The sequence below is a fragment of the Uloborus diversus genome, chromosome 5 (assembly GCF_026930045.1).
Source record: "Uloborus diversus isolate 005 chromosome 5, Udiv.v.3.1, whole genome shotgun sequence".
In the NCBI taxonomy this organism is placed as follows: Eukaryota; Metazoa; Arthropoda; class Arachnida; order Araneae; family Uloboridae; genus Uloborus; species Uloborus diversus.
This window is the reverse complement of record NC_072735.1, coordinates 129,709,882-129,730,888: the sequence shown is the minus strand read 5'-3', so window position 1 is coordinate 129,730,888 and position 21,007 is coordinate 129,709,882. Positions and strand designations below refer to the sequence as shown.

Genomic DNA, 21,007 nt, shown 5'->3' with positions numbered 1-21,007 from the left:
TTAAATCCTCTTTTAATGCTTAAGAGTCTTTTTTTTTTAAGCTGGACACTTTTAATAGTTGATGTCTTCAATTTTCGTAAAAATTTCAGGATGTGTTAGTGGTACTAAGATAAGAAAAAGTGAAGTTTCTTTTTCCCAAAAACTGATTTGTTTGTCCTTGAGTAGGGGTCAAAGTTTAAGGTCATGAAAAAAAAAGTTAAATATATGATTGCTTTGCTTCAAAAGCATTCAGTGAACTAAGCCAATTCTTTTAAATAAGGATACTACTTGATACTAGGTACATTCTAGTATAAATATTTTGGTGACTCACTCATGGCTTTGAGGGCAAAGAGTCAGTTGAAAATGCAATTTTTTAAACTTTTTTTGCCCCCTTTGAGCCCGGATATCTGCTAAAGCTGTGAGTAACCCTAAGAAATAAGAATATGATTAATTACTCACCACAGTATAATACTAAGAAAAATATAAAATAGCTTTTGTTTCTCTTGGCTTTAGTAGTTTAAGGGCCTCAAAGTCTACGATTTTTTAAAAATGGCCAAGTTGAGAGGTCAATAACTTTGACTGTGACGGGTCAACAACTTTGGGACACAGCTGTAGTTATATTCCAAGTGGTATAGTTTGAGGTCCGGGTTAGAAACCCATGGCAACTAATTAACTTTTTTAACTAAGCGTTCTCAGTGTTGATAATTTGAAACAACAAGAATCAAAATTTTAGGTCAATTACTTTATAATGCCCGAGTCAATAACTTTGAGCAAGAGCTGTAACATCATTTCTTTTGCGTTGAAAAAGGCGTTCCTTGTAACGCCGAAATATGTGTCAACTCGCGTTGTTATTTCTTATTTTCTATTTGCCTACTTGGCCAGGCGACTTTTCTTGTAACATCTCATCTTCTCTTTTCCATTTGAGAATTATGAATCTGATCTAGTATAGTAAGGTTCAATGAATTGAACCAAAAAACCTTTTAAAAAGGACCACAAATCTAAATGTATTTCTAAGCGGTTACGCCCTTTCCAACAGGAAAAAAAGTGCTTCTCATATAAATAAAAGATGCAGGATTATATTTTTATGAAAGGACAGGAAACTGATACAAAATCATCTCCAGAAAGCACATCAAAAGAAATGAAAGACATCTGACAAAAGTGTATGTCTTTTGTCGGATACCTTTTCATCCACAAGCTGATTTCTTTTGATTTGAAAAAGGTGTTCCTTGTTAGGCTGAAACACGTATCTGCAGTAATCTGAAATTCGTGCTATTTGACGTTGTTATTTCTTATTTTACGTTTCATTCACAAGGGTATTTATTTAACTTTGACAAATAGAATTTTGTTACATACTGAGTAGTTTATGACTTAATTTTCAGTTTGGTTCCAAGTAAATGTTGTCTTTTAATATGATTTTAGTTTATGAAAATTTATTATAATATTGTTACAAATAATAGTAATAAATACTTAAAAGCAGGTAATTGGCATTTTTTCACAAGTGCCAAATAACAATCACTGAGCAAAGTTTAGAGTCAAATTGTGTAAAAGTTGAAACAGTAGCCATAGTTCTGTTAACTGATTGTGTTTCTATGTCAAGAATTGATCTGAGGATTATAATAAAATGTGCTATGAAACTATCATATAAGGACTTTAGACTGCCATCTCCATTTAGTAAAAAAACTTTTTTTCATGGAGAAAAAAATCATAAAATCGGTAAAAATGCAGTTTTTTCGCCACAAAAATAATATTTTTTCTTTATCAAAAAACCTAACTAAATTTTCAAAAACGATGTCTAGATCAGCGGTTCCCAACCTTTTCCCCTATGCAAACCCCTTGGGTACTAGTTAATAAGTAACAAGCAAAAAAAAGCGTGCACATAATTACAAAATATAGAATTACAAATATTGCTACGAACTAAAATGATCAATAAAAAATGAATGCAAAACAGAGTCACCAAAAAATAAACTGATTGCTCTGCATTGAGCTTCAATCAACTTTTTAAAAAATGTGATATTTGTGGAACAAAGAAGCCAAAGTTTGGCTGAAATTTTTCTGACGCAAGGGTACGTTTATCTCTATTAAAACTAAATCAGAAGTCAAATAAAGAATGATCTTTAAACTACCTTTCAGGGAATTGTCTCAGATTAAGTAAATGAACTTTTTTCTCACAGTAAAATGAGAAAAATCTGTAGGTTTAAGTCTTCTTGAAAAGGACTACGAGCCTAGCTGTTTGATAAAGATATATTGCGTGCATTAATCATTTGACTGCTGAAGAACTTTCTTGTAATTATACTATAAGTACGGAGTAAAATGCGTACATATTGAAAAATAATAGAAGCTACACAAAAGGTAATTTTAAACAAAACAAATATTTTTTGCTCACTTACCACAAAAGACATTTTCTTCAAAAATTTCATAATTTCCTTATTTACCATAGAGCGCAAATTAAGTTACATGGTTAAATTCTGCTGATTTTTTTTTTTTTACTGTGTAAACTTTACACTGCGAAACTTTCACCGGCAAAAACTTTTATAGTAATTAATTTTTGATACTTCCTGTGGTATTTTTGGGTTGCTAGCTACTCTTTCCTTTTTTCGACAATGAAACTTGAAGTAAAATGTAGAATATGTAGTATGAAAATTGTAGCAACATAACATAGCGTGCTCTTACTTCTATGCATTTTTGACTCAACACAAGAGCAGAGTGATAGCTTTTCCTTCGGACTCATATTAATGGTAAAAAAACTAAACATCAAAACATTTTAGACGCTCGCTTATGATCCATGTAATGTTTTCATCAAGTTTAATCAATCTTTCTGATCAAAAGCTTCTGAGAAAACGAACGCTTTCAAATTAAGATAAATAAATACCTTTGTGCTGAACAGCAAAGAAAGAAAAAACAACGTCAAAAAAAGCACAAACTGCCAATTACAGCAGAAACGTGTTTCGGCGTTACAGGGAACGCCTTTTTTCAATGCAAAAAGTAATGAGCTTATGGATGAAAAGACATCTGACAAAAGACAAGAGCAGATAAGCGTGCAGCTTAAAAGATAAAAATAGCAGATGAGCCAAACACCAATCAGAAAATTATAAACCGATCAGGAACTAATAGGAATGCAAGCACAGGCCAAGAGCTTTCATCAAAGACTGAATTTTGAAACTATGAATTTTTTTTTTTTAACAAACTCAACAGAATTTTTAATAGTAAATAAATTGTGACTCCGGAGAGGAGGAAACACAGAGACTAAATATTTTGCAAGTTTGTACGAAGCCATACCAATATTGGAAACAATCGGCCTGAAAGGAATGCCAGCGTTATGCATCTTAGGTAAAGCATAAAATCTAGCACAATTAGCAATAGATGGAACAACAGAGCATTTAACATTTGAAGGAATAGAATTAACAGACTTGACAGCAGATGAAATAGTTTTTAACTCTTTATCACTAGGATCTTTAGAAATTTCGACACATGGACCAGAAGAAATGCAATCATTAGTTTTATCAACATAAGATGATTTGTCAAGAACAGCAATTTGGCTACCCTTGTCAGCTTTAGTAACAACCAGATCAGAATTCGAAACTAAGTCTTTAACAGAACGGCTAACAGTATTAGCAAATACAGGTTTAGAAATTTTTGAGTTAAAGTCAATATTAGAAGCTATAAGATGCCGAATCGAATCTTTTTGTGAGGAAGTTAAGGCACTAAATTTAAAAGCTTTCTCAACAGGAGCAATAAGCTTTGAAAAAGAATATTTAGCACTTACAGCAAAATTATCATTACATTTTAGAGCCTCAATTTGAGAATTGCTTAATGGAACGCTAGAAAGATTAACGACATTCTTATTAACAACGGGTAAATTATCAAGAGGAACCTCATGAGAAGTTTTACAAAGCATAGCTAATTTCTTTTTCAAAACAATTTGATGTTTATCAGAGGAATGAAGGGTTCTAGACCAAGAATTTCTGTCAATAATGTTAAAAAGTCGGAAATGGAATTAGAAACCGAAAGATGAATATCATAAAGTTCACATTCAATAAACTATAAATGCTTCCTAGTTTCCTGGATCAAAGCTCTGAGTAAAGCATTATTTCCAATATTTTTATGGCTTCTTACAAACTTGCAAAATATTTAGTCTCTCTGTGTTTTCTCCTCTTAGGAGTCACAATTTATTTACTATTAAAAATTCTGTTGAGTTTGTGAAAAAAATTCATAGTTTCGTTCCAAATAATTCTTTTATGGGTTCTTTTGATGTTAACTCTTTATTTATGAATGTTACCGTTGAGGGTTCATTGTTATGCCTTTGTAGAAGACTTTCTGAATTTCATTTCACCAATACGGAAATTGAGGATTTAATTTTCCTTACCCGTACTTGTCTTAAGCAATGTTCTTCTGTTTTTAATGGGAAATTTTATATTATGTTAGATGGTCTGGCTATGGAAAACCCACTTAGCCCCATTCTTAGTGATATTTACATGCATTATTTTGAAGTTAAGCTGTTTCAAAAACTGCAGTTTCAATTTTCTGTTCGGTATGTTGATGATTGTCTTGTTCTAATGAACCAGAATCAGTTTAAGAGTGACGAGGTTTTATCTATTTTAAACTCCATTGATCCTCATATTCAGTTTTCTTGTGAGAAAGAACGGAATAATTGCAATTCATTTCTTGATGTACTTGTTTCTCATACTAAAATTGGTTTTGAAACTACGGTTTATCGCAAACCTTTTGCTGTTTCTTTACCTCCTCATAGACTATCGTCTCATCCTCCAAATAAAAAATATTCTGCTTTCAATTCTTTTGTTTATCGCACAATTAGTATTTGTTCTTCATCGGAACTTCTTAAAGTGGAACTTAATTATCTTAAAGCTGTGGCAATTGATCTGATCCTTTGATCAATTGGAATGAATTTGGAATTGATCTGATCCTTTCCAAAGTTGGCTATCCGCCAACTTTGATTAATTCCATTTATAAAAAACTTTCAAATAAATACCAAACTAATGTTCTTAAACAAACCTTCATCAGAAAGAATTTGTTGTTTTGCCATTCTTTCCATCTGTAAGCTATCAGGTTGCTAAGATTCTAAAACGTTTCCAATTCCAGGTGGTGTTCTCTCTTAGTAATAAACTTTCATTCTCTTCTCTTGAAAGATCCTATTCATCCTCTTAATTGTTGTGGAATTTATAGAATTAAGGTAGTTGTAAACTTGCCTATGTTGGACAGGCTCGGCGTGCTTTAAAAATTTGCTTGAAAGAGCATCAAAATTATGTGAAAAAACAACAATTAAATAAATCTAGTATTGCTCAACATTGTTGGGATTCGAATCACTCTTTTGATTTTAACTCTTATCAGATTATCCAAAAATGCCCCAATTCATCAGATCTTGACTTTTGGGAATCTTTTCATATTTTGAGGAACAGTTCTAAATTAATGATCTTAAAGCAGTTCCATATTTTTCCAACATTTGGCTCCCATATCTTTAAAAATATCCTTTCCCCATTCCCCTCCCCCCCTCCATTCATTTTTATCTACCTTCCTTTGTTTATTTTTACCTTTTTTTTCTTGGTTGACACCCGCCCCCCCTTTTCTTCTATTTATCTTTATTTTTTCCTTTTTCCAAATATTTTTGTTTCTGTTTATTTTATTTCATGATGTTTTTTTGCTTCCATTTAGCTTTTCCTTTCTTGCGGTTCACGGTTACTGACGTTTTCTTTTTGTTTAAGATTCGGCTTATTCTTTGTCCAGTTGAATTCTTTCTTTCTGGGTTTACTGTGCCTAAGAGAAAGCTCTTGGCCTGTGCTTGATTTCCTATTGGTTCCTGATCAGTTTATAATTTTCTCATTGGTGTTTGGCTAATCCGCTATTTTTATCTTTTAAGCTGCATGCTTATCTGCTCTTGGCTTTTGTCAGATGTCTTTTCATCTATAAGCTCATTACTTTTTGCATTGTAAAAGGCGTTCCTTATAATGCCGAAACAAGTTTCTGCCGTAATTGGCAATTTGTGCTTTTTTTGATGTGTTTTTTCTTACTTTGCTTTCAAATAATTTCATCTGACGACATTGTATTCATAAATAGAGCTTTCTCAGCATGGCTTCAGGGCTATCATTCTCAACAAAGAGCTAAAACCGCCACTTTGCAATGACAAACTAAATTATTTAAATGTAAAATATGTCAGGAAGTACGCAAATATTTTAATTATAAGAGTATCGGATGTGCGAGAGACAAATAAATAATAAACTAGTATGTTGTGGCCATCATGAAACTTTCTTCTATATTTTTCTTTTTTTTCTGATCCCTCCCTATGCTTGACAATATGCAATATTCCCAACAAAAACAAAATTACACATGTAAAAACTAGACGACCATCCCAATGTCTGAATTATTGCAAAAGCAAAGCAAAGAGCGAAAATTGAAAGTTATTTTAAAAGCCTTGCTTGAATTAATTATAAATATTTTATTTGTTAACAAACATAAGATGGCAACAGTTAAAAATTTTAAATCATTGAGATAATATTTCCGATCATTTTCATACAATTAAAATCACGAGAAATACGCAGACGACAATCTATTACGATTTATCTTTCTTACTGTTGCATTAATAAAACTATTTTTATTCGCTAAAAAAATCATGATAATAAAAATAAATCAGCACCTCTTGGCGCGATTGGTGCCAAAATTGAACCAAAGCCTGTTTACATATGGATTCACATATATTCCAAATTTCAACCAGAACGTAGCATTACTTCTTGAGATAGGGCACTCACAATGGAAAAAAAGAACGGGCGATTGATTGCGCTACCCCCTTTTTAGCTGTTGACACCAAAATAAAATCAGCTCTTATACCTACTAAGGGCTACTTGCCGATAAATTTTTCTTTCATTCCGTTCATTATTTCTTGAGATACAGCAGTCACAATTGACGACAAAAAACGTTCTATAGCTCAACCCCCGTTTGAGTTATTGACACCAAAATTGAATCAGCACCTGTTCCTGTTGATGGCAACATATGGACCAAATTTTCTTTGATTCCGCCAGTTACTTCTTGAGGAATAGCAAGCACTCAGAAAATGTAACTCAAAAAACATCCCATTGCTCCACCCCCCTTGGAGGAATTCGTGCCAAAAACCAATGGGCACAAGTTCACATAGGGCACATATGTGTAACAAATTTCGTTCGATTTCATGCGGTAGTTTTTGCTGTAGAGCGGCCACAAAAAACTGGTCACACACAGAAGTGACATACATACACACATACACACAGACAGACAGACATTTTCCAAAAATAGTTGAAATGGACTCAGCACAACTCAAAACGCTCGAATCCGTCAAAATTCGAAATTCGAAAATTTGCACAAATCCAATACTTCCTTCTATATATTAGATATAGAAGAAAGTAAAAAGAAGAAATGCTTGAAACCGCTTGAACACGAGACTTCATCAGAAATAGGTATGTTTAAACTCTATTGCAATATTTTTTTCACCCCCCCCCCCCCCCGAAAACCTCTTGCCAACCCCCGGGGGTCCGCGAACGTTCACGAACCACCGGTTGGGAACCGCTGGTCTAAATGATATATGGGTCCTTATTTGTTTTTAGAAAAAATAATTATTCAAAGAGGTTAAATACTTTTGAAATAGTGTCCATTTCAAATTGAGTGCGTTGCTGGTTTTTTCCAAAATGGTCGATTTTGTGCAGAATTTTAGTAGGCTGTAATTGAAGAAAAAAAAATTTCTTACAAAACCCTTTCAGGATATTTCATATGTCCCTTAGTTGTAACTACTGTAATTTTTTCAATAAAATCGGGGATGGTCATGTGTCAGACCCAGCCTGATCTGAAATGGAATGGCTTAATTGTAACAAAAAAAAATAATAAAATCATAGTATAGAAGAGGAGCTAACTAAAGCTTAACTATATGCATACAAAACCCAAGTATTTTTCCATTGAATTGATAGCAAAGTTACTTACTATTAGCAACTAGATTGATTTGATTTTGTAGCACAGGTACAGCGGATGGCATGTTGTTGGTGGAAGATAGCATCCTAAAGAATATCAAAAAATGGAAAAAATTACAGTTGCGAAAAGAGAACAATCAATTTCAAGTTAACAAAATGGCAAGAAATGACACAAAAGATTACCATTGTACGGGCTAAGCAGGTAAAGAACAACATATATGGACACAAAAATTTGTCAACATCAATTTGATAGACAGAAAAATCTGTTTTACATTGAGACTAAGCTAAATAATCCTTCACATTTTTGTTATGAAAATCACACACACTAACCCGGGTTGTCATAGAGGTCGGAGAATGAAATTGCCCGACTTCTCATCTTATTCCAGAAAAAATTAAAGGTTAGTCGATATCAGTGCCCATGATTAAAATCTGACCATATGTATTTATTTATTTATCAATGAATGTCACCAGGGGCGGCTCTAGCGCCGAACAAACCGGACCCCAGTTCGGGGTGGCAAATTTTAGGGGTGGCATTTTGGTTCGAATGTCTAAAAGAAATTTTTCATTAGAAACAAACTTGTGCAAAACTATTTTGCAAACATAATTCCTTTTTTGTAGCTTGGGACTCTGAAAAGTATGTGAAGATTGTAGGTCTTTTTGTTCTCCTATGTTTATTGTACCGTAATTGCTGTCGCCCTTCGCCTAACGTCAGATGTTAATTGATCATGTGTCTAGTTGCGAAGCGAGACAGAATGGGTGGGGTCGATTACCAGAGCTTTCAACTACTACAAAAAAAAACGTAGTTTTTACAAATTACAGCCTTGAACTACGACGCTACGAAAACACGTCCAAAAATTACGATTTCCTTCTTTTTTAATAACCCTAAAAAAATTACCATAAATACAAATATTGTCCACATTAGTTATCATTTAGTTAATAATGCTTTTGGGCTAACCTTTGTTCCAAATTTTTGCTTAAAAATAAACAAAAAGAATTCATCATACAAAATGCTAAAATAATTAAAAATTGAATATATTTTCAAAATGAACGTGTCCCAATGTAAATTTATCGTGAAATCCCGAAAGTAACTATTCCATCGAATAGACCTCCCCCCCCCCCACCTTTTTAACAAAAAGTAAGATCATTCTGTAATCCAGTATATCCTCGTAATTTTTACCGATATTCTTCATCAAAACCCCCTCCCCTCCCTCCCTCAAAAAGAAGATACACACACACACCAAACATTTTCAGCTCTGCTTGTCAAAACGTTTTTAGAATTTTAGTTCCCCCCTCTATGTGCAGAAATTCTTTTAAAAGCAAAAGTAAAGCAAACACTATCACATATAATTTTTTTAATAGTTAGCCAGTTCCAGGGATTCATTCCTTCCACTTTGTCTTGGCCCATTTTGATAATAAGGCGCCTTTTCTTTTTGTTCATATGTGTTACCAAAGAAACTTATTTGGAACGAAGAAATTCAGAACGTACACTAAAAAAGAATAAACTCCAAACTGACGCCATGTGGAAAACAAGTTGTTCAAAAATTGTCGCAAAACTTAGAAATAACCTAGTCCTAAGAACAGATTTCAAAATATATATATTCAAAATATATCTTGATAATTACCAACCTTAAATTTCTCAGTTTGGTTTTGAAAATAGGGGGGGAGGGACTTTCTACATTTTACTAACATAACTTATTCATTACGTCTGTTACATTTGTTATAAAATGCGTTGTCCCCCCCCCCTGCAAAACTCTGCTATGAATTTAGATTTTCAAGAGTTGGCAGCTCTGTCGATTACCATCAGAATCCTCTAGTTAGGATTTATGTTCGCAGAAAGCTTTTCATTTTATCTAAGTCTGTTGATGTGGTTGGAATGGACTTTAAAAAATACTCCTAACGGAGATAGTGTCAGGGCATCCAAGGTCCAATAACCTAAATCCACTAGAAAAAAGTTATAAGCGTTTTTTTAGTTTGCGAAATTCAAAAATTTTTAATTTTATCTCTTTTCCATTGTTGGAAGCGTGAAACATTAAGTTTTAATTCATTTTTTAAACCGCTTTTTCTACACGAAAAATGCATTTTAGTGCTTTGAGCTTGGTATGGTTGGATAGCTCGTAAAAAATACTTCTAAAAACGTTTACCCCCTGTTACGCTAAAAAATGAAAACCCGCTAAGAAATGTTTTTTTCTTTGCATACATAAACAAAGAGTAAGGATATATATATATATATATATATATATATATATATATATATATATATATATATATATATATTATTAAGAGTAGGGAAATATATATATATATATATAATTAAGCAAACAGAATTACAAATATTAACCAAATTATAAATAACAAATGATGATAAAAAGGAAAAATGCAAACAGCTATTAAGTAGGAATAGAAAAAGAGTGAATCCAGAGCTCATCAGCCGTGGAGGATATCATTTGTTATTTATAATTTGGTTAATATTTGTAATTCTGTTTGCTTAATTTTATATTTACTTGGCTTTTTAGTTTTGCTCGTTGCGCATCTATGGGCTCTTGGTGTGGTCTTTTCAATATTTTTCACTCTTATTATTATTATTTTATATATATATATATATAACTAGAGGACCCGACAGACGTTGTTCTGTTTAAACTTTGTAAATTGGAAAGTTAAAAAATTTCAATAAACTATCAAGTGTTTGAACCACTTTGTTGAAAAAAAATAAGTAAAAAGAAAATTTTAATCTGCTTGGTGTCAGAATGCGTATATTTATTACAACTTGATTTATCTAACGTCCACTGAGCCGTTTTTTTTATTAACTATTTTTTCTCCCGTACCTGATGGTTTGTTCTTTCAGCCATACTCAAAGGATAAAAAGCATCTTCAGATATTAACTGCAAAAAACTAAATACCCATCGAGAACAAACGGGAAATCCTGCTGCAACATCCCCCATATGAAAAAGAATAAAACAATCGAAAGGATATCGTTTAAAAAAATGATAAAGGTAAAAACAGTTCTCTGAATAAGTGAAAATCACTCATCCACATCCCCTTCCGATGTAAAATAAACACATTCTTCAACTAAAATGACTAAAAACTCTTTAAAAACGAAAAGCAATTCTTTGCAATTTGAAATATTTTGCCAAATAAAAAAAATACAATAAATTACATTAACAGTAGCTTTAAAATGTAAACAAATGATCACGCAACTCTATTGTTTATAGCAAAAGTCGCCAAGTCACCACGTTACTGTAATCCAGCTGATTAGTGAGAGAAGCCAACTCCAACCGATTAGTGGTCCGATCTTTTGAACCAAAACTTTCTAAGCTTCATATATTGCATAGTTTGTTCTTTCTACCAAAAAGAAAAAGATCTTCCACTGCACTGATATTTTGTGTACAGAAATACCCTGTTGTAATTTATCTGGACGGAAATAAAATTTGTTTCGTCTTTCAGCTTTTCCTTTAATAATGTACTGATTAGTTTGATAATCCCTAAAGTATTCTTAACACTGGTGCCAAAATTCAGATGGATTTCAGTCGAGAAACAAATGTTGCTAGGTACGGTACTTTCTGATCATTTGGTTAGGAAAACCTGAAGCACTGATTTAATCATATGGTTCAACTACGACGACAGAACAAACGTTTTGAGTAAACCTTCCTCTACTTTACTTTCAATTGTTGCTTTCAAGAAATGAAGGCTTCACTCTCTCTCTCTACCCTTTACCTATTCTCAATTGACATATCACAGTAGGAAATTTCATTACTAAAAGCAGAGCTGGCTTTCTTATTGTCCTTTGGCAACAGGTTAAATATTTATTTCAATTCTCGCTCAACAATAAGTTAAAATAAATATTAATCATTTGGGAGATATAATCGTTCAATGTTTAAATTGATTACTTAATTAACAAAAACGTTTCCGATAAGATCCATCGAGCTTCGAAACCATGCTTGCCACAACTTAATTACACACAAAAAATTTGATCAAAATCGGTCCAGCCGTTTAAAAGTCTTATGGTGACAAACGCCCGCACAGAAGATTTTTATATATTAAGATTTCCAAACGATTACCACGAAACAGGGGCAGTCCACGAATGAAGTCCTGCTGTATGGTGAGGTTCACGAAATAGTAACAGTTTGTGACAAGGGAGAGGAAAGAAATGATAAGAGGGACATACGATAGAGATAATGTGACAACGTGCGCCTTTTTAATAGAAGCATTATGAAAAACAGCGTGACATGTGATAAAAGGAAGAGGGGGTATGGTGAAGTGCAAAACTTTGTGACAAAGGGGGAGCGGGTCAAAAACGTTGAAAAGTGTGACATCATTTATGCACCGCCCTTAACAATAAACAAAACACAAGGACGACCTTTTTTTAAAAAAACGTACTATTATTGTAACGTCCAGTGTTTTCGAATGGACAGTTATATGTTGCCACGAGTAGAGTTTGTTCATTTGTTTCTTGGAAATTTATATTTCTAATGACGAAGAAGCAACTTACTCAATAATAGTAGACATTTAATTAGTAATATTGTTCACACAGAAGTTTTACGTGTAAACTGAGTTTTGATGCTTCATTTCATACCAGAAGATTTCAAAAATTGGATATATGGCGATTTTTATTCATTGGAGTGAAAATTTTATTTCCAATGCCAGCGTGAAAAATGTTTTTCTTTTGCATACGTAAGCAAAGAGTAGGGAAATATCTATTTGCATAGGGTTAGAACAAAGCTACATGGTCTCCAAAATAAAATTGTTCAAGCCAAGAATTGAATGACCACACCAATTTCTCAATGGGGTTGTTTCCTTCAGTCAAAAGTTCTACTTTTAGTCACTGAAATTGATGGAAAGCAAAAAAAAAAAAAAAAAACGTAGAGCCAGAAAAAACTTTTATTTTCCCAAAAATTATTTTTTATTATTTTTTTAAAAGTCCGATTTTGGAAATAAGGCGTGGTCTTTATGACATTAAAAGTGATGTACTATGGCGTGCTACTTTATTGTTATGCCAAATTTTTAGGCTTTGCTCTCAACCACGTTTCCATGGTATGATAAAATTGTGATGTGCGCTAATGGCATCAGTGAATGGCATTTCATTGCTATTGATACCATGTGCAGAAGCATAAAAAATGAATTTCAATCTCTGCATTAATTAAAATAATAGTTAAAAAATATTAAGTTTTTTCAAATTATTTAAAAAAATGGTTAAAGCCTACGTTTTTAAGAATGCTCTTTCAGAAAAAAATATTTTTAAAATTTCGGAAACAACCCCATTGCCGAAGTATCCCCTTTCGTCCACTTATTTTGAGATTAACAGATGAAAAGCAAAATTGTAGTTAATTATTACTGCTTGGTATTGTGTGTACATATTAAAACTGTATGTTACCAGATATGCTGTAAACATGAGTAAGAGTTGAAATAAAAATGTTGGAAATAGTTAAATTCATACAAGTTTTCTCAAATATTCATTTATGAATATGGTCGAATTTCGACCACTGGGTGAACATAGTACTAAATAAACTGCTTGATTTTCAACCACCAAACTAAGGAAGGCTTGCGTGTGGGAAGAATGAGTCAACGAGAGAGGCCGGTGGGTAGCCTGTCTAGGGAAATTTTTAGTTGAAGTAAATCTTTCTCCCATAGTGTTGTTTTTTTTTCTTTGTTTAAATGTTATCTAGCGTACATTTTTCCTTTTGTTTACACTGCAATTGAATTAAATATCAGCCCTATTAAATGACTGCCTTCACAAATAATGTTACAGTAAAATCTGTAAAGTTGACCACCCTTGTAAGTTGACCGCCTGTCTATGTTGACCGCTTTTGTCAGGAACGGAATTAGTCCTATCTCATATAATGAAGGAAAACCTCTGTATCTTGACCACTAATGTTCGCCAAATTTGGTTTGGAGTATTGTAAAAAAACCTTTGTAAGTTGACCACTTGGTTATTTTTTTTTAATCTTTCTTCCGCAAATTATTTTATTTTATTATTTATTTATTAATTATTATTATTATTATTATTTTCATAGCTTTCTAAGAATATTTTTAATGCTTTGATGATAGAACAGCATTTTACTAACTAAACAGCAGCATAAAGCTTAATGCTGCTCTTTATTCTCCAAACTTGTTTTTCATTTGTTGCTCTATTTGAGATAGCTTTTTGTACTCCGTTCAATGAAAATAGGTGTCAGTAGAAAAGTTCAAAGTCTTTTCTTTCAGTTGCAATATGTTGTGACAACACAGGAATTGTGCTAAAAAGAGCAGGCCCGGATCTATACATTTTGATTCCCCTGCAGCAAAATATGTAGGGCTCCTCCCTAGTGGCTGTAGTCATGGGCGGATTTATGGGGGGGCAGAGGGGGGCAATGCCCCCCCAGTTTTGGAAGGATTTTATGTAGTAACAACACATCTTCCAAAAATTTTAAAAAAAAAATCATTTTTTTTTGTTTTTGAATAGTTTAGAAGAGCATTGGTGGATTTATAGGGGGGGGGGGGGCAAAGAGGCAATGCTCCCCAGTTTTCGGAGAAGTTTATATAGTAACAACTTATCTTCCAAACTCTTGTAACAAAAAAAAAATCATGATTTTTTCTTTTTTGAATAGTTCAATGAAAATCAAGAGAATAGCGAATGTCCTTTTCTGAAGGGAGAAAAGAAAAAGAAATACCGAACATTAAATAGTTAGTACAGCTGTCACTGGGGTACTGAAAATTGGTCTAAATTCACTATTTTGGACTGAAAACCATTTGGACAAGTATAGAATGAAAATATAGGCTAAACGAGCTATGCATTCAGCTGCAGCACTTATAATTGACGTTTGGGACCCTCCCTCCCCCTCCACTATTTGCGCTAACAGAACGATCCACTCGTTACGATTTGTTTTCTCTCTTTTCAGAATGTTTATTTTCAATCTGCATGATTTCAAAAACTAGATGTTTTGGGCTGTTACAGACAAAAGATTTTGAAGAATCTTTTGGATTCACACGTTCAAATGAAATTGGCTGATTTGAAATGTATGCTATTGCAAAAGAAGTACATAGCTAAAAGGTTTTTGTACAGCAAAATACTATCAAATGTAACAGTTAACACCATACTCAACGAATGTATGTATACATACATCATGCTATAACAATGAAACAAAAAATTGGAAAAATTGTCCAACCATTAAACAAACAGAAAGTAAAATCACTGTAAACATTGCGTTAATTTTTTAGGGGAAAAAAATAGGAATCTCAATCCCTGGCAGTTCAAAACTAAATTTCTGATTTACCAGAATCATACATTGTAAGGAAAACGTCTGAATAAAAGAAAAAGATATATTTCCGGCACGAAAGTTTTGCACAATTCTTGTAAGATCGCATTATTACCTGATGAAATGTTTTTATAACTGTGTTTTCTTTATTTTTTAAAGGAAAAAATTTGTATATATGAAACTAATAGTTAGAACTGTATTTCATGCGCTTGGAAAATTTTCGGCTTGTCTTTTTTTATGAGAAAGAAAAGTAAATGCTATCGCAAACTGAATAAATTTCAGTTATTTGAACGTTCTCTTTAATTGAATCTTTTTACTTAGAGGGAAAGTAGCATTTTCCTTACTTTCTAAATGCTGTTTAAAAATTAAGGTAAGTCATAATCATCTAAGTCTAAATGAAACAGTTATTGTCATTATTGAAATCTGAGTAATTCAGTCATCAAAAGTTTTGGAAAAATTTGCTGAAATTTGATAAAAACCGATAAAAACCTTACACAGATTGGTAAAATCGTAATAATCCTTTAACTGTAAAAACCGACGAATTTTCGTTAAAATTACAAAAAATCAAACAAAAATCTGCCGGTAAGAGTGAACTACATGCAGAGTCGGATTTGCCTATAAGATAAACAAGCTATTGCTTAGGGCCCCTGCTTTGAAGTGGGCCCCTAACTCCCAAAAAATTGTGATTCATTTCTTGAAAAAATGGAAAGTGCTTGAAAAACTAATTTCATTTTCAAGTACTTGAAAACCTTGAATATTTGGAAACGTGTGGCTACAAACCTTAAGTTTTAAAATTTCTTCCAAATTGTAGGGGGAGGAATGCCAAAATGTGTCAAATTCAGGTCCTTGCTACATCCTACATCATAAAAGTAAAAATCATGGTTCTCGCGTTTGTAACATATTACTTGAAATAGATTTTTGTGACTCACATGCTTCATATCTTGCTATCTATTTAATGCCGAATGCAAAATTTTGGAAATTCTTTTGCATTGATTGCTTTTATCTTACTTTTACTGCATATTGTTATTCCGTTTAGCCCGGGAAAAAAATGATACACTACCCCTATTCCTTTTCGTTTTCTGCACTACTTATAATTTAAAAAAAGCTGTAATGAGAAATTAAAGTTTTTTTTTTCTTTTAAACTTAAAATAGCCGTTTCTTACAAAGTTTGAACAATACTGTACAACTGTATAATCTACTACTCAACTTCAGAGACCTGAAAGTGCAAATTATTAATAGGTTCTAAAATTCCTGAAAAGAATTGGTGCAGTATAGCCTACCAGGGCTCTTGAGCGAAAAACCCAATCTAACCAACCAAACCTTGAAAACAATTAGACAAGTCTTTGAAACTCCTAAGTAAAGTGTGCTTCAATTTTATTTCTTATCAAGTATATAAATTAAGAATTGTTCAAATGAGTAGTAATTTACTCTCTTGATACCTATTCTTTAAATCTGTGCACAATTTCTTTTAAAGTATTAACTTGCATCGCAAAGCACTTTTAAAGCGTAAAACTTTTAAAAAATATATTTGCCTATTATTTCCTATTAACCCTTATAAGACTTCAAAATGCAGAATTATATATCCATTTTATATAATTTCCTCCGTGGGAGTAACCCCCGGGCCCCCTAAAATTGGAGATATTCTATATCCTCTCTTAATACCAGCCCCCTCTCTTTTAAGGTCAGTTTAAAAAGGACAGCATGATTACACACAGTAGTGAAAAGACACATAAAAAAATAAAGAATGGCCTTATGCATCACAGAAAACAGATAAAAACATGGGAGAGGGGCAATCAAAAAATTGCTCAAAAAAAAAAAAAAAAAATCCTGCCCCCCCAGGAACTCAGTCATAAATCCGCCTATGGCTGTAGTGTCTATTAGTAAAGTGAATAAGTCTTAGTTCTAGTTTTTTTTCTATTTTTACTTCAATTTCTAGGGCCTTTAACCCCTTTAAGGACGCGGGTCTCCCGCACTGCGGGTACATAGATCTGGGCTTGCTAATGTGTAAAGTTACATGTTTCTGGTGCAAGGGATTAAGAGATAGGACATTTTGATTTTGCCTTTATGAACTGGGAGAGTCGAGCTTGTTGCTCTTTGTGCTATAAGTTTTACATAAAAAAGCTTCAAAAAGAAAGTTAGCTGAACTTGAGATTGATAAAAAGTATAAAATATTAAAATTATCTGAAAATGGAAAAAGCCAGAGAATATTAGCTGGCATATATGGAATTTCTAAAACTAACATAGTTAAAAACAAGGAAAAACTAACGAAATTATTTGAATAGTATTTTTAATTATTGTTTCACTTTCAATTATGTTAAACAATGAAAGTGAGTTGAACAGAAAGAGTAAGGGTGAATTCCTCAAGAAATGAATACATGGTGCAAGAAATGACAAAAAATTTAAAAAAAAATTACTACCCGCCCTTTATAAGTTGACCACCTGTCTAAGTTGACCGCCAAAGTACTGCACCGCGATTGGTCAACTCACACAGGTTTCACTGTATTCAAAACCACCTAAAAGCATTTTGTACAAAATCTGGTGATGAGCACAAAAAGTAATGAAAGAAAAAATTACATCATACCATAAAAGAAAAAAACGTTGTGTCAATAGATAAAATAAATTAGTTTAAAAAATCTTATAATTGTAGTGGAAAAATTATTTTCATTCAATTTTTGTGAGTCAGTTTGCCTATATAAATGTTTTTTTCTTATATTAGTAGAACTAATTCAAGTGTGAAGTTTTTAATAGGTATCATAAATCATCCCTTTAAATAATGTAAAAACACAGCAAGAAAAGAATAAATGAGCACAGCAAGGTAAATAGTATTTATTTTTATTTACATTTTGTTACAAAATCTTTGCATTAGAGCATAGCAAAGCAAGGGCGCCCATATGCAAAATTGTAAGGGGGGGCTCAGATATTTTCCCTATGGATTAGGAGGGTATTTTCCTTATGGAAACCGATTTCAGGACAGATTAGAGTCATTAGAATATTTTTTTTTAATAACGTATTCATTAATGGCTGGAGAATAAATGTTTTTACATTTTTTTTCAAAGAAAAAGTACCAAAAGCAAGGAAGTTCTAATTTTAAAGGGGGGTCGAGCCCCCCTTGCCCCCCCCCTATATGGGCGCCCTTGTAGCAAATATAAAAAAAGTCGGGGGTCAATCCCCTATTCTTTTCTCACTACCTATTTTTGTGAAAGTATTCCATGATATTCTATTCTGGTGAGAGTTTTTTTTTTTTTTTTAATCAGCACTGATTTTATAATTTTTTAGATGCACATTCTAACATTCTAATTTTTATTGAAGAAAGTTAGAGCACCTTAAACTTTAGTTTGATAAGTGCAAATGTGATCTACTATTATTTCCAACAGTTTTTTTTTTTTTTTTTTTTGGAGGGGGAGATAAAAACCCAAGAGATAGGGAAAAATACCATTGTATCTCAGCTCAATAGGCTTTGTACTGCGTACAATTCAGGAAATCATCACAAGAAATGGCCCTCAAAACTGATGCTAAAAGACAGCGTAAATGAAAATTTGGTGAAAAACAGCTAAAGAGGAGTTAAAATACTACGAAAAAGTTTACGAAAACCTAAGTGATTGTTCATGTAAATCATCGAAGCATTTTATTTTATGAGTAAACTGTGTTTTATCAGAAAAGCAAGTTTTCTATTTCAAACTGCAAATTTTTGTGAAACTTGCAATTTTTTAATACATTGTTTTGTGACTTTCAATCTTCAAAGTTAGTTTTGCGAAGCTGCTGATTTTATTACTTAATTTTTTGTGGAAGTACCGATTTTAAAATAAGATTTTTGGGAAGGTATCGAAAAAAGGTAGTAAATTCAGCCTGTACTGGGCCTGGAAGTACATTTAGAAAACCATACATAAATTAATTTAAATGCTCTGAATCAGAGTACGACAAAAATAAAATAACTGCAGTAAAATTTGAAGCAAATGTAGGGAAACTGTACGCAGTGTCGACGATGTTGGTACATTGAAAGAATTAGTGAGGGGCTTCAGTAATGTTTGCAAACTCAAAAAGACTTGAAAGTAGAATAATCCCAAGTTCAAAAATAATCTAAAAATTCAAGTTACAGTGAAATATAACTAGATGAGCTACTATAAACACTTTTTGTAACAATAAGTAGTTGATACACATGAAATAATTACCGAGTTTTAACTTAATTATTTTATTACAAAGGACACATGGGCGACCCACCCCTCCCCCTAAGAGCAAGGGCACACCCCCTCAAAAGCAAGAGCCCCACCCAAAAAAGTAAAAAATACCCCTTAAAACACACCCCCTAAAAATTTCAATGGCGCAGTCTGAGCCATGACCCCCTCCCTCCCCCTCCCTTGAAAATATTTTTTGGATTCCAACAAATGGTAAAAAATTTTTGAATTTACATGTAAACAATTTTTTTTCGTTCTCCCAAAAATCTGATAGGATACACAACTTTTCAATCACTAAAACTGTTAAAAATTTTAACTGCCAAATGATTTTTCAATATAAAAGAAGCTTCAAACAACAAACATGTAACAATATAACAATAATGATGTAAAACTACCATGATTTTTTTTTCCGAACTTTTTAAAGAACCCTGATTTAACGATTGTCAAGGGACTGGAAAAAGTTGTCATTTAATCAAGGATATAGTTAAATTAAGGAGCATATACATTCAATGCAGTTGAATCCAGACTAGTGAAATCAAATGTATGATTTAATTGAAGAAATCGTTAAATCGGGTATCGTGTATACTTTAATTTATAAACAAATAGTGAATCTAAAACTTTTCTTCTGAAAGCTAGTAGTTTTCTAAAAAATCCGTTACTAGCAATAATTTAATAATTACTAAAATTAAGTTTTCAATTAAAAAAATAAATACTGAATTGAAGTATTTAATAATAAATCTACCAGCCATTACCGTCAAAAGTTTTTGGATAGGCTACAAATATTGAAAAAAACTCCTGAATTTGTAATTTTTACAACATTCTCGAACTTTTACTCTTGAAAATTCCTTGATTTCTGTATTTTATCGATGTCCTAAATGTCCTTAATTCTTTGGACCTATTTTCTAAAACCTTCATTAACTTAAGACATTGCTGAAAATAAATGATAATTTTTCCCGAGTCTCTAGAATCAACACGGATGCAAATAACTTATAATTTTCGAGTTGAATGAGATTGGCAAAATTAGAAGTCTACAATAAGTCTTTAACTACACAATTAGACACATAAGGCGGGCAAAAAATAATGCTAAACACATAATTATAATTGTCCAAACGCTTGAATCACATAGTAAAGAAAAGCGAGCGAGTATTATAGAAACGGATGCAATCGGATTTCGAAATGTGTAAAAAATCGGGACTGACGGGTAGGAAACGGCTAAGATGCGTAAATGTTGTACCTAATCTGTACAATTTTATAAATATGCATGTTATTGAGCTTAAAATCCATGACTAGTTGTCAGCTTCCATGATTTTTGAGCATTTTTTGCTGAAAATCATGACTTTCCATGACCATTTTCGATCATAGTCGAAATCCACGACTTTCCAGGTACGCGGACACCCTGTAAAACGGATAATTGTTTTAGATTCAATTGCGATTTTAGTTAATAATTCATTTCTGTGATTTCGTAAAAATCTGGTTTAGGATTTTTATAAAGAACCGCAAATGGAACCATTATAAAACTATGATTATTTTTGAAAATAAAATTTTGAACACAATGTCATTATTTGTTCGGAAATATTATGCAGCAGAAGTGACATGTTTTTAATCATCACAAAAAATGTAAATTAAAAAAAAAAACGCAACAGCAAAACGGTAACGTTTTATTCCCCTCGATATTATTCGGAGC

The 21,007-nt window shown here is 32.4% G+C and overlaps 1 protein-coding gene across 1 annotated transcript in view; it reads right to left on the bottom strand.

Moving 5' to 3' along the window:
- Window positions 1-21,007, bottom strand: part of LOC129222062 (histone-lysine N-methyltransferase SETDB1-like) — a 138,653-nt gene that overhangs the window by 84,041 nt on the left and 33,605 nt on the right. Inside the window, exon 2 of the mRNA XM_054856486.1 lies at window positions 7,936-8,009. Within this exon, the coding sequence (XP_054712461.1) occupies window positions 7,936-8,008 (73 nt within the window). The 5' untranslated portion in view covers window position 8,009. The remainder of the gene's footprint in view (window positions 1-7,935; window positions 8,010-21,007) is intronic.